We start from the raw sequence: 13207 nt of genomic DNA, 5'->3' as shown, positions 1-13207 counted from the left end.
AAAGTGTACTCACCGCGGCGACAGTACGGACAAAGTTCTTAATGAACGATGCGACAATAAACTGTCGGGAACCAGTTTCCAAAGAATGTAAACTATAGATAATCTTCTCAATCTGAGCTCCCATATCAGCCGACTGGTCCAGGGTCAGCTCTTGGTCCAGGAGACGCCCAGTTTTAATCTCGATTGACGCAAGAGCGCGCTTGATACGCGCGTGCACGTGCACGCGGAACGGAATTTCATTGGAGAGATGATGTTTAGATAGTGTGTCAGCCTGTGTTTGACATAGCAGCTGGAGTCAAGAGAGACAGCACGGTATCCGAAATGTTGGTGTAAATCTGGAAAATAAAGCAGCTTTAAATAAACACAAGATGCTGTGATAATCTATTTATCTGCCTGATTTGACAGAATAAAAGTGAGCCACAGACTGATTCTCTCCAAACAGCAGCAGCTTTACAAACACTTCAACACCACTGCTGCATATCCTTACATGGAGAGAGCTGCACAGGCTGCTGGACAGTCTGTTTACACTGTAAGACTGCACAGCACCAGAGATGTCATGCTGGAATTTAACTGCTTCAACTATCCAAAAATTATAGTTTATGAAATAATGATTTGATTAATTAATCTGTAGATTAAAAGAAAAATAATTCAATCAGCCTATTTTGATCAGTTTAAACATCTTTCATGCAAAAATGTCGAAACACTCGCAGCTTCCAGTGTTTTTCTGTTTGGGTTTTGGACCGTTTGTGAAATATAACAAGCTATTTAAATACATCTCCTTAGGTTGTGGGAAATTGCATACATGGTATACATAAAGTACAAGTATGTTTACTGAGGCAGTGAAGCCTATCTAAGTGTAGTTTTCAGGGACTACTTCAGTATTCACATTTTGTGCACTTTGCTTGTGATGCATTGTTATAGACCAGCAGTGTATAAAATAGTTAACATCGTGTAAACCAGCTAAAACAGGGAAAAGGTATTTACACATTGGTGCATGAATATCCATTAATAGGAAATAGAACAAAAAGCAAAATATTACTCACAGAGCCTACATTTTGTACATACTTCTGTACTGTGAATAAAGGATTTATACGAGTATTTAATAAATAGTTTTACTCAAAAGTTCTCTGTGGAGTTTTCTTGTAAACGTTTGTTGTGTAACACTACCATTCAGTGTTACCAATGACCTAACTTTTAATTGTGGGGCAGCAATTACTTTTGAAAGTTACAAAACCTGAAAATTACACAATCTTACAATTTGTTATAATATGGACTTCCAGTTTAACAGAGAGGATAATACGACTGGGCACATACTTCTCAACTTGCTGCTGCTGCTGTCCTGCCGTTTGTATAGGCTGTAAATTCAGTTAATGTAAGCAATGCAAGCCCAACTTCACCATGATGTCCTGCTGCTTTCATCAGTAGTAATCCTCTCAGAAAGATGCTTGAGATCTTGCTTGAGTTAAAGCCTGTTCTTGACCAGGTCACTGTCTCCTCCCAATAAAACACATGGGGAACGATAAAGCGTCTTCTCTGACAGCTAATGTTGGCCGTTAGCCATCTTTTTCTTGGACAATCATGTACTTCTGTTTTTTTACAATTATCTTTTACCAGAGGTTTGGTATATATCAACATCACCGAGGTGTTTTGCCATAAAACACACAGACACACACACACACACACACACACACACACACACACACACACACACACACACTGCAGCATGAGCTTCGTTCTCACTGCCACGAGACATAAAATCAATTTTTCATTGTCTCCTGAAGGACATTTTTCCTTTCAGACTCTGCAGATATATGATCACAACTGACATGCCTGTCTTTTCATGCCTCCATGACATTCTTCTTTTTTAAAAACTATACATCAAGAGCAGAGACCTCAGCAGTAACTGTAGCGCGCTCACTCAGTGGTCCTGATGATTGAAACTTTATGCTTCATTTAACTTTAGTAAGCAAGTTCAGATATGCTGTGGTAAAGATGTATTGTGGGGTACTTAACAGACCTACAACATAACTGTAAGTTTCCCCAATAGCTGACCAAGCAATCCTACATTAAGATAAATCAATTATGTTTTCATACTGGGATGTGTTACTGCTTCTTTTTAGCCACTAAATTCCATGATATTGGACTTCTCCACTAGCACACGAATGAACAAACAAAAGGCTAGAAAACTGAAATGTATCCAGTAAGATACCAGGAGCAAGGTAGCGGTATAGGCTTGGATAAAAAAGGGCATATAAGGATAGAGAATAGACCTGACCCTCACATAAACCATTTGCTGTTTATTCAGTTCCTTCATCATGCACATTCATTTGTGGATGAAGCTAAATCCTCAAGGGAATGGTGCAATCTTCACCTTCAAAGGCAAAACAAAGAGAGGAGAATATAGAAAATACACTGAAAAACATAAAAAGATGTGGAAAACAGCAAGCGGGTTTACTGACTATAGAGCCCTATCAAATCTGGAAATAATGGTATAGCTGATCCAGATTTTGCTCAATAGAATTGCCCAGACACTGTAAACCTTTGTTGTTTACAAGGATTGGACATTTAGGGCGTGTGCCCTAGTTTAAGAGATGTATTTTAATCAAGTCACACACTGTACTCTGACACAGTGTAACAATCAGCAGGAATGCATTAGTGCAAGGCGATCTTTTTATCGACATTCGAAGGCATCGTGCTCAGGAAGTCCCTCATCAGTCGCTCAGCTAGAGAAATGCAGTGGTGCTGCTATTGACCTGCTCACAAAGGGCTGCTGCTGTTTATAGAGAACCATAGTGTGTGTGTGTGTGTGTGTGTGTGTGTGTGTGTGTGGGGTGGGGGTGCATCTGAAGAGATGCTGAGGTAGCAAGTGAGCGATTAAGAGAGAGGCAGGCAATCTGAGCTGCTTTCTCCCGGTTAACACTCGTTTTAATGCCTGCTGCATCCAGATTAACATTTACAGGTATGCGAGCAGCTGTGCACCACGAGGAGCAGGAATAAGGAACAATGAGTATGATGACCTCCTCAAACCAGAGCACTCAAATATCTTATACATTAATAAAGCAATGACGACTACATTTAACAAATAAAGGCCATTATCTTTTTGGCAGAACATATTCAAATTGTTAGTTATGGAACCCATATATGTTTTACCAATGAACACCTTTTTTAAACTTCAACATCAATACCACTAGGGATAAGAATACATTTTTTATATCCCTTAAAGTCTGATATGTTGTATTTTTATAATGTATAAGACTGTCCATAATCAAAACACAATGCAAACATATTACAAGTAAAAGTACTGTTTTAAGGCTGCAATATACATGATTCAGAAAATTTATATAGCAGCAAAAAACGAGCTGCTATGCTGTGCTTTTAGTGCATGCTCGTGCATGTGAGCATGCCCCACTGGTTAGCTAAGGGCAGCTGCTCCGCATTGCGGTCAAACGGCAGTTACAGCTGATCCCGACCGACTGCAGCAGTGCCACCCTCCATATCCCCATCAGCTAAACCCTGTTAGGTTTGTCAGTGCTGCGTCATTGTTTTTCACTGTTAACGCTGTTAGCACTGTTATCTGCAAACTGCTGACTCAGCTGTTGCCATGTGCAGAGTCATTGAGAGGGAATCAATTTCTGAATTTTGTATTTCTGAATTTCTCTTGGGCCCTAAACTGTATAGTATCATTGTTTCACACAGACAAGCAACACCTATTACAGTGAGCAGTATGGTGTTGGCAGAGACATGCCACTTGTCACGTACAATTACTCTTAGCAAGACAATACATTCCTACTTGTAGTTTGAACTGTACATTCATGTAGCAATACTAAGAGTTTCCTGGGTCCAGACCTGTAAATCACTGTCCACTCCACAAATTTTGCCACTTAAGTGTAAATATAAAGCTGTTTTTACTCAAAGTAGCCAGAGAGAGCAGTTCACCAATGGGCCACCAGGGGGAGAACACAAGCTACAAAAACATGTTACTGAGAATCTATTTCTGATCTTACAGATTTTTTGTGAAGTACAGAATGTTTTATATCTTTTCAATTGGTTCCTCGCTCGTAAAAGGAGCGCCAAGAAGGTTGTGGGTGGGAATCTCCTCTGTAGACTTCCTGTTTGGAGTTTCTTCCTGTGTGCGTGCAGGCTTCCTCCCAGTCTAAATACATGCAGATGCATTGAACTAGAGCCTCTAAAATTGCCCAGATGTTTGTTTCTCTGTGACAATTAACTCAAAAGATTCTGCCTCAGGCATAGCCCCTGGCTCTGAACAGGTATAAGTCTTTATGGAAAAAGGATGGATTCAAAAGATGAAGAATCTCACCATAAGTGTTAAGGCTGCCTCTCTTGCAATTTCTCAGAGCATTATTACTGATCCTAGCCTCTTTATAACAACTGTCATTTCATCTCACCGCAACAAAAATTGCACATTTTCATTTTCAAAGGTAGGAGAAGTAGCAGAGAGTGATTTCGGTGTATTCTGCCCGTCTGAGTCCGCTTGAATAACACATTAGCTGTATGCAATTTACTCACTTTCAATGGTTCAGTATTGTATATAGTCTGCAAAAATCATTTTCGGGTCAATTTTCTACAGATGAAAGCAATGCTTATACAATGGTTATGGTTTTATGACACTGTAACCAGGAGGAATACAATCTGTCTGAAGTCACGGCTTTGCATGAATTTCAGATGTTCAGGCTCTGCAAAGAGCCTCGATTATTTGCCTCAGCAGAGATGTTAAAAGCTTTCACATTTGATAGAAAATCGAATTGATGACTTTCGTGAATTACTTTTTCTCATGTTTGCCTCAAGTTAAAATTTACATAAATTTACAAACCGCAACAGTAGTTCTGCTTTGGCTTAAATTTTGTCTCATTTTATATTCAAATATGATTTATAATCGTAGAATAGTATTGAGAGGATCCACTGATTAAATTAAACCTGAGAACTATGAATGGAAATGGAAAGCACACCTTGAATTGTTTTAAAAAGATGGCCTTAAAAACAGAGAAAGTTGAAAATACAGAGTTACAAGTGTGTCTTCATACTCCCTGCTCCAACATTAATTTTAACACGGAGTATGTTATTTCCAAAGCATGCAATAGCTATGATCTCATGACGTGCAACTGAGCACAGTTAAATATTTAAACTGCTGGAGACGTACTACATATTAATTCTGAAAGAAAGACTTAATTCCTGTGCGTTTGGTCGTTTTTTGAGTTTCATCAAAGCTACGTGTGTGCGCGTGTGAGTTCAAAGAGACAATTGTGAAGAGGACTGAGGCAAGCTGAATCATGATGAACTCTCTGCAACCTCCCAGCTCTTTGCAAGCTGGATCCATACAGCAGCTCCCACCCATTGATATCAGCACTTCATGGCTTAAATAATTCAGCAGAAAATCATGGTGCCATACCTGACTCTCTGCAGATACTGTACTCCTGGCATTTGATTATGATGAGGAACAGCAGCTGCAAAAAATAACACATCCACCAGGTAACATGGAGATCAATTAGGAGGAACACTAAAGCAGGTAGTGCATTTCATGATTATGCTTTGTTTCCCTTCAATAAAGTTAATATTTATATTGATAAGACAAGGTTACAGTGTACTGCTGCTTTGCATAGAAACCTACAGAAATATAAACCAATTACATGACATTAAGCTCCTCATTCATATCAGATGTATTTTTAAGTTTATGATTTGTTTTAATGTAACGCATGTTGGAAAAGAAGAGCATCTGAGGCAGAGCTCCTGAAAGATGTTTCACACTATGATCAGCTTTGGGCTTTTTGCTTGTAATGGATGTTATTAGCATCAAGATGTTTTTTTTAGGAGACTGCATCCGAATGAGAGACATAGAGTAATGCACAGTGTCTTCACACTGTCTGTTGAAGTTGTGGGGAGAAAATGGGTAACATCAATAAGTCCGCCCCGCTATGAGCATGTTTTTAACAGTGTTTTTTCCCCTCCTACAACATGCTTTATAGATCTAGTGTCTCCTGAGATTAAACTGATCTTTCATGGACATGAAACAAGAGCTGTTGTGAAATATCAAAGAGCAGATCTGAATCTGAGAGACAAGAGCTTTGTGAGCCAAATGTGAACATGAATGTGGGTCTAATGGACCGCAAGTGACACCACTGCTTCGGAGCAGAAACGTGTTTTCATGCGTGCAGATACTGGTAGAAGCAGTTAAGCAAACTAGCTGATGATCTGTCCTTAGTCTACTTCAACCCCATTGTTGGATGGATGGATGGTATACTGTAAAAGGCACCTCTTTGAGAAAAGAGGGCACACAACATGTGTTCCGAAAAGAGCAAATGCATTCTCCAAACTCAACAAAAATCACATAATGGTGTCGGGGAAAGAAAATGATGGAACAAAAGTACTAAACATGTGCATCAAACAAGCATTGATTTAGGAAGGTAAAAATCTAAGAAAAGGTTTGTGAATTAGTTTAGGCTGCCCGTTTACTGCTCCAGATCTTGAGTTTAGTTGGTCAACCTGTATAATAAAGAAAAGCTGCAGTACATCAATTTAACATGCAGAGATATGTTATTTTTTTTCGTAATCTTTTCATGAACTACTGCACTTATTAAATAAGGAAAATGCTGATTGTGTCCCTTAATTGTCACTGATTATCATTGCGATGGTGCAGAAGGTTTGACGGTTTTCTATTGTAAAAAAATACAAATTTAGAGGAAGTTCTTTCTATCTTTTCTTTGAACATTGTTATGTAATACAGACAGATCAAAAAGAAAAGGGCGATGACAATCTAAGCTCAAAAATCATCTTATGAAAGATTTGGAGTTTTCAACCCAGCATTCATTAATCAAACAGAGCTGGCCGAGGTGTCACCTGAGATGCGGTTGAAAGCACTCAATCAATAGCAAGGGGACCTTTGCGCTTAGATTGTCTTCACCATGCGAAGATGCATTGAACATCTATGCACATTTTAATACATATTCTTTACCCCAAATATAAAAAAATAATACATTTCCAACCAATTGTGCAAATCAAACAACTTTGACTTTTATTCAATGCATGTAAGGACATCAGAGATGCATTTTGAAACGAACAAGAACATGGTATTAATCCAGTGCAGTTGAGACAAGACTTTTTTTGAACTGTCAGCTGGTTCATAAATCGTTCACCTCCATGTGAGATAAGGCCTCAAACTGACTCCTCAGACTGTAGTGACTCTCATGACCAGCTCTCGTGTGCTATTGCTGGGTTGGCTGCGGACCTCTGGCTGCCTGAGGTGGCTGAGGAGGTGGAGGATGTTGTAGGGACAGTGTTGGTCTGGCACTGTGTTGCCGCTGTTGGGGTCCACATGTGTTCCCAGTCCTCCTGCAGCCGTCACCACGGCTGTAGAGGTGGAGCCATCGGCTGTCGAGGCCACCACCATCAGTGAGGAGGTGGAGGTGGACACTCCTACCCCGGTCTGATAACCTGGGCTGCGCTGTGACAGAGTCCTGTCCACAGTGCCGTTCTTCCGGTCTTCATTGTCCATAGACTTACAATAGTTCAGGACCTTCCACTGCTGGTTCACGGCCTGCCAGCGGTGGAATATACGAAACACAGACGGTCCCTCGTGGACAATTAGCGCTGTGGAGATCAGAGCATCAATTAGACAACGTCACTGCCTGGCAGCAGTCTCAATGACCCCACAAAGTGATCTATATCTCTGCAGTGGTAGATTCACTGTGTTAAAGTATTAGCTGAGGGAATAGCAGAACAAAACAACTTATCTTTAAAGTACTGCACCACAACCTGAGATATCATCTTCATTTCTTAGAAACATTTTAGACGTGGCACAACTTACGACACAGCAATCCTCACCACTTTTGGATTTAGGGTTAGCAAAAATGATGCATCTGCTCTCTGGGGTTGTTCGATAAAATCTTATCACAGTTTAAAATTGCTTATTGATTTATGTTCATTGAACTCAGTATCTGGAAAATTGAAATCCATGTGCAACAAGAGCTGCTTGGACTCCAACATTTTACGGCTTTTTTTCAATTTGAAAGTAATATAGAGGGAAATACTGTACGAATGGGATGTTTTGCCTGCTTAAGCTGAGCTGATTACCTTCTGTACAATCATCGCCACTTCAGCCAGTATACAGAACTGCATCACCACATACAGCTAACAGAGTTTTTAAGGTCTTTTATTACAGTTATGGTAGAACTTTGTCCTCTGATGTAAGCAGTTACATACCGCTCTGTGCTGTAGCAGTCTGCTAAAAATGGATAATAATAATAATTCCCAACCTTTTCTATATTTACAGAGTTTATTGATAAAATCCTGTCTCTGCTCTTCAGCGCTGTTTCTCTCCCACTCCAACTTGGTGGATAAGTGAAAGTCAGGTCTTTGTGTCTGCCTGGTGACAAGTTAATCTCTTTAAAGTGCAGCGATAATGACTCCGCAGTCAATCCTCGCCACCAAACCGGAGACAATCAATCTCCTCTTCCTCTTATCCTGCTGTCTGCTGCAGTGGCAGTAAAGAGTTTTCTTTTAGACGCAGAGTAGGGCGTTTCATTCCATGGCCATAGCAGGAAAAACAATCAAGAGGAAGACAGCAGGCTTAATGTGGATGCTACAAGTTTGAATCTGGACACCCACACAAATCCAGAAGATGGTTAAAAATGCGTTGATGCACCTTTTGTTCTGTTGCGTTATCTCAGCGCACGATGGTCATCAGAGTAAATTATAGAGTGAAACACATTTCAATACATGCCATAAAAATCACTGCAGTTGCTGAATGCTCAATGTTCAAAAGTTTAATTTATGTTTAATTAATTCAGTTTTGACTGAGCATTTCATCACATTTAATATAGTGACTGTAATATACTGAATAGTATTAATAAAAGTGGCAAACTATCATGTGCGTAATTCAAATATAAGCCAGTGAACCATGACAAGACTCAAGAATTGATATGAAGGAGTATGTGGTATAGATTGATTATCGATAATGTAAAACGTTCCAGCCACAGCCGGCGGCCTTTGACATTATGTTTGCTCTGCCTGTTGAATGCATAATGTACCACACTGAACACATTAAATATCATTCTGTCTTAAAATGCACAAATCAATTCAGAGAGGAATCATGAGGTTCAAAATTGTACTAAACAAGTAATAAACCAAAGTGAAATCTAGCACCTCACCGATGCAGACGATATCCATGAAGCCATACATGCCGTAGCAGATCTGGAATAGCAGATCTTGTCGCTGCCAGCGGGCTGACGGGCTGAAAGACGACCACACCAGCCAGGAGATACTGGCCATCAGGAACAGGGAGCCCAAGATGGCTGCTGCTATCTGCACTTTCTCTATCACTGTCAAGGAGATGGCCTGCCACTGCAGGAAGACACAGACAAGTACATTTGTCTTTTAACTTTACTGAGTTCTTGAAAAACACTAGGGACAAAAAACAGGAACAAATCCATTGAGAGTAAGTGACAACAAGAGAAAGACACAATCAATGGGTACAATCACTGATTAAAAAGCATTAATTAAAAGATTCACACTTCAAGTTCAGGTACATATGTGTATGCAACATATGAATTATTTATATATGTCAATTTGTTGAGCACTTCTATGTCCACTCACAGAAGTCCCTATCATCACGCTCCTTTTTAGTTGAATTCCTTGGTTTATGATCAGAGCGTTAGAGCTTCAGTCAAGACAGTGTAATTCCTGAGAAAGGTGCTCTGTCCCAAATAAATGTTGATGTGAAAACCGAAAAATGCATCCAAATGAGTCCCAGTGGAGAAGGGTCTGGGGCTATCTACCCCTATGCTCATAAACCCCAACAATTCTCTTAATGTCATGGCAAAACAGACATTTTGGAACTCAGCATTTTGAGTTTTTCATTGGACTATTAACTTGCCAGGACCTCCTATTTTCAAGAACCTGCAATTTGTCAATGTTTTCATGCACAGTGATAAAACGTTGATTTCTGATCCAGCTCTTTTCCCTTTAAATGTCTCCAGTGCTGCCCTTTACACCTACAGCTCACCTGAAGTGGGTTCTTGGTGCTGATGGCAATGACCTGATATTTGTAGTAGCAGAGCTCACAGGCCCAGGATCCTCTCTCGCTGATCCATTTGATGAGGCAGGGATGGTGGGTGCAGCGTACTGACCCACAGCACCGACATGGGCTCAGGAGCTCCCCCTATGGGAGAGAGCTAATCAATACCAGCAACCCAGGACCTGAGTTTTTCATAATTCAGCTCGTTTAAATGCATGCATATATGTTTAATATTTATACTTTCAGTGGATATCTTGTTCAGGCAATCGGTGTTGCTGATGGTGAAACATGAACCTTGCTACCTGTGCAGCACTGTGATGTAAATGAAGAAAAGTCCTGCTCTCATATAGGCACATGGAAGGCAATGAATTGCCACAGACTACAACAAGAACGTTGATAAACGTTTCGCCTCATAATACTGGACTCGACCCTAACAACGGCACAAGTAGTGCTTTGTGATTCAGGAGAAATATCTCCCTGAAGCAATCATTGACCGCCTAATAATCCCTTGTTTTCTCATCGTGTTTACTCCGTGCAGATAACCTTTTAATATGCAGTATACTGCAGGTTAAACTACATAAATATATATTTTTTTGCAGTTCTTTGTGCTGGCTTATTGATTTTCTGAGAGCGTTGCATGCACAGTCAGGCAAGCATGCACACACACACACACACACACACACACACACACACACACAGACACACACACACACACACACACTCAGATTACACAGCACTGTGCAGTCACATTGTAGCAGAACACCAGTTCAGGTGTGAAATGAAAGCTTTGCCTTACGCTGAGCTGACAGGCAAAATGCTTGATTATAGTACAGTTGGAAAGTGGAGAATTAGTCACAGTAGCTTTAATCAAAGAGCAAACCCCAACGCACCTATACAAATACTGCCATAAATCTATACTCTTACTGCAGCTCTTAAATTAAATGTGGCTGTCACATATACATAAATATTATTTTGTAGCTTAAAATAGTAACGTGTAAATTGTGAAGGTGAAAACACTTAATTTTCACCTTCACTCTTCCTTCCTCCACTTTCTGCTCTCAGTGCCGTCCTTCTCCGCCTGCACATGATCTTTCATAAAGAAGAAAATGTAAAAGCTTGAGTCTGGCTGTCTTTCAATTGAGTATTTATGAGTATGTTGTATGTATGTATTGTAAAAGATGTGGTGACTTGTCATACTGGTCATCTTGAAATGAGTCCGTCAGGATGTTGGTATAATTGAGGGCATTTCAAGTCCCTTGGTTCAGTCTGGTGACGGGTACATATGACTGATTTCACTGAAAGGCAGATTAACTATACGCTTATATAGTGTGGTTAAACTCTAGGCTGCAGTAGCTTAGATCTTAAAGAGATAGTTTGAGTAGCTGAAAGAAAACCAGACCTTCACTTCAGCGCCTCAGAAGCTGGAGTAGAGATCTGTTTTTAAGAAGCATTTGATCAGGGCTATATCATCAATTTACTCCTGGAGAGGTGCTCAGGCTTGAGAACTCCAAACCCATCAGGTAAAGTGATAATACGAACTTTACTAAATTTGGTATCATAAGCTTTTCATTTAACAGCAATATGTGCTCAGACGAACCAGCCATTATTTTTAAGCCGTATCCAGCCAGCAGATGATATGAGATTTATAATCTCTCACCCTGGGCCCCAAGCTCATTAAAATATATTACTAGTCTTGTCATATTGGATAGAGATGATAACCCAGAATATATAGGCTGGCCACCCTTTTCAGGTGCTGACCTATAAAGTACTTTGGATCCACTAAATTCAAAACAGGACCTTTTTGTATAGATGTGTTAATCTTAATGGGACCGAACAAAAGGCCTGTAATGAATGAAAAAATAAATTAGCCAACCACCTCTGCTGCAAGAAAGCTCTCCACCTCTCTACGCCGAGGCATTCAATTCCTAAGCCACAGTATTGTTAATTCAATATTAAATACCCCCAGTCCCTGTCTACCATCAATATGGCATGGAGGTTGTGGGAAGAAATGCAAAAACACTGAGTTTCCGAATTATTTCTCCAAGGCATTATTGTGCTGACATCTCGGACAGACGGAGCAGCACCCTGGTCGAGGAGAAGGGAGGGAAAATCAGGGAGTTCGAGGAGAAAAGGCCCATCTACAGATGGCCAGGGTGGGAGTGTATTGGCAGGAGCACTAGAACACTTCTGCCGTGTCCAGTGGGACTCAGACCGCTCACTGTGACTGGCCTGATTGCAGCCAAGAGCTGAAACCTAGATCACTCCAGTACAACTGAGGCTGTAGAGAGAGCAAGAGAGACTGATAACAAATGTGGCATTACAGCCCACACATACAGAAAGTGATAACTAAATGTCCTTTTGTTGATCAAACAGCAATGGTCATTCAAAAAAAATCCCAATGGAACAATGTATAAAAAAAGATGATCGCTCTGATAGCTTTGGCCGTGTTATTCCATTTCTCTCTGCCGCATGATCCTAAAAACACCTCAGTGCACCTAATCTTCTCATTATAAAATTGGACCCACTCCCAACATATATATAAGGACATGAAACTACATTTGAGATGGCTATTCACATTTCTTTAGGGTCTGGAATCAATGCAAGTGAACTCTATTAACTCTACAGTGGGTGAAAGGAAATTGTGGTATAATAAACTAGCTCCCAAGTACCTACAATACTGCAGTCATTTGAAAAACTGCTTAATATGCACATTTTAACCACATTCAACAAGTTAGAGGGAAAATAATAACTGAAAAATGAAATGTCACATAATTTCACATTTACGCATATTTACCAGTTATGACTCATAAAACAAATGAAGGTGACGTTCCATTCATTGTTTACAGCTAATGGCCCGTTCAAATTAATTGTATAGAAGAACAACCATGATGTATAATTAAATTTCATGAATTCACAGCTCCTGTCTATAGAATAGACTTCAGCAAGGATACAATATGTTGTGGTGCGTGCTTGTGTAACTTGTTTGTAACCCATTGCCAACAAATGGAGGAGAACATTTCCTATGTTCATATGATGGAGTGCAGAGGCATAATGCCTCTGCACTGTGGGGCCATATACAAAAAAATGATGCTAACTTGACCCCTCGAGGCTTCTTATTGTGTCTCAGACAAGCACACTGTGCAAGTGCATTATCTGTGGTATGATTTAGGAGGGAAAGAC

General features: G+C 40.1%; 1 protein-coding gene across 1 annotated transcript in view; it reads right to left on the bottom strand.

Annotated features, from left to right (window-relative positions):
• Positions 1–7009: 7009 nt before the first annotated feature.
• LOC142968603 (E3 ubiquitin-protein ligase MARCHF4-like) overlaps positions 7010–13207 on the bottom strand; it is an 11391-nt gene continuing 5193 nt past the window's right edge. Inside the window, exons 3-5 of the mRNA XM_076108559.1 lie at positions 10016–10171; positions 9162–9354; positions 7010–7602 (exon numbers count right to left, since the gene is read on the bottom strand). Of these exons, the coding sequence (XP_075964674.1) occupies positions 7181–7602; positions 9162–9354; positions 10016–10171 (771 nt within the window). The 3' untranslated portion in view covers positions 7010–7180. The remainder of the gene's footprint in view (positions 7603–9161; positions 9355–10015; positions 10172–13207) is intronic.

This window comes from Anarhichas minor, unplaced genomic scaffold, assembly GCF_050575085.1.
Source record: "Anarhichas minor isolate MPS153535 unplaced genomic scaffold, ASM5057508v1 ptg000004l, whole genome shotgun sequence".
NCBI lineage: Eukaryota > Metazoa > Chordata > Actinopteri > Perciformes > Anarhichadidae > Anarhichas > Anarhichas minor.
This window is presented reverse-complemented; position numbering and strand designations above follow the sequence as displayed.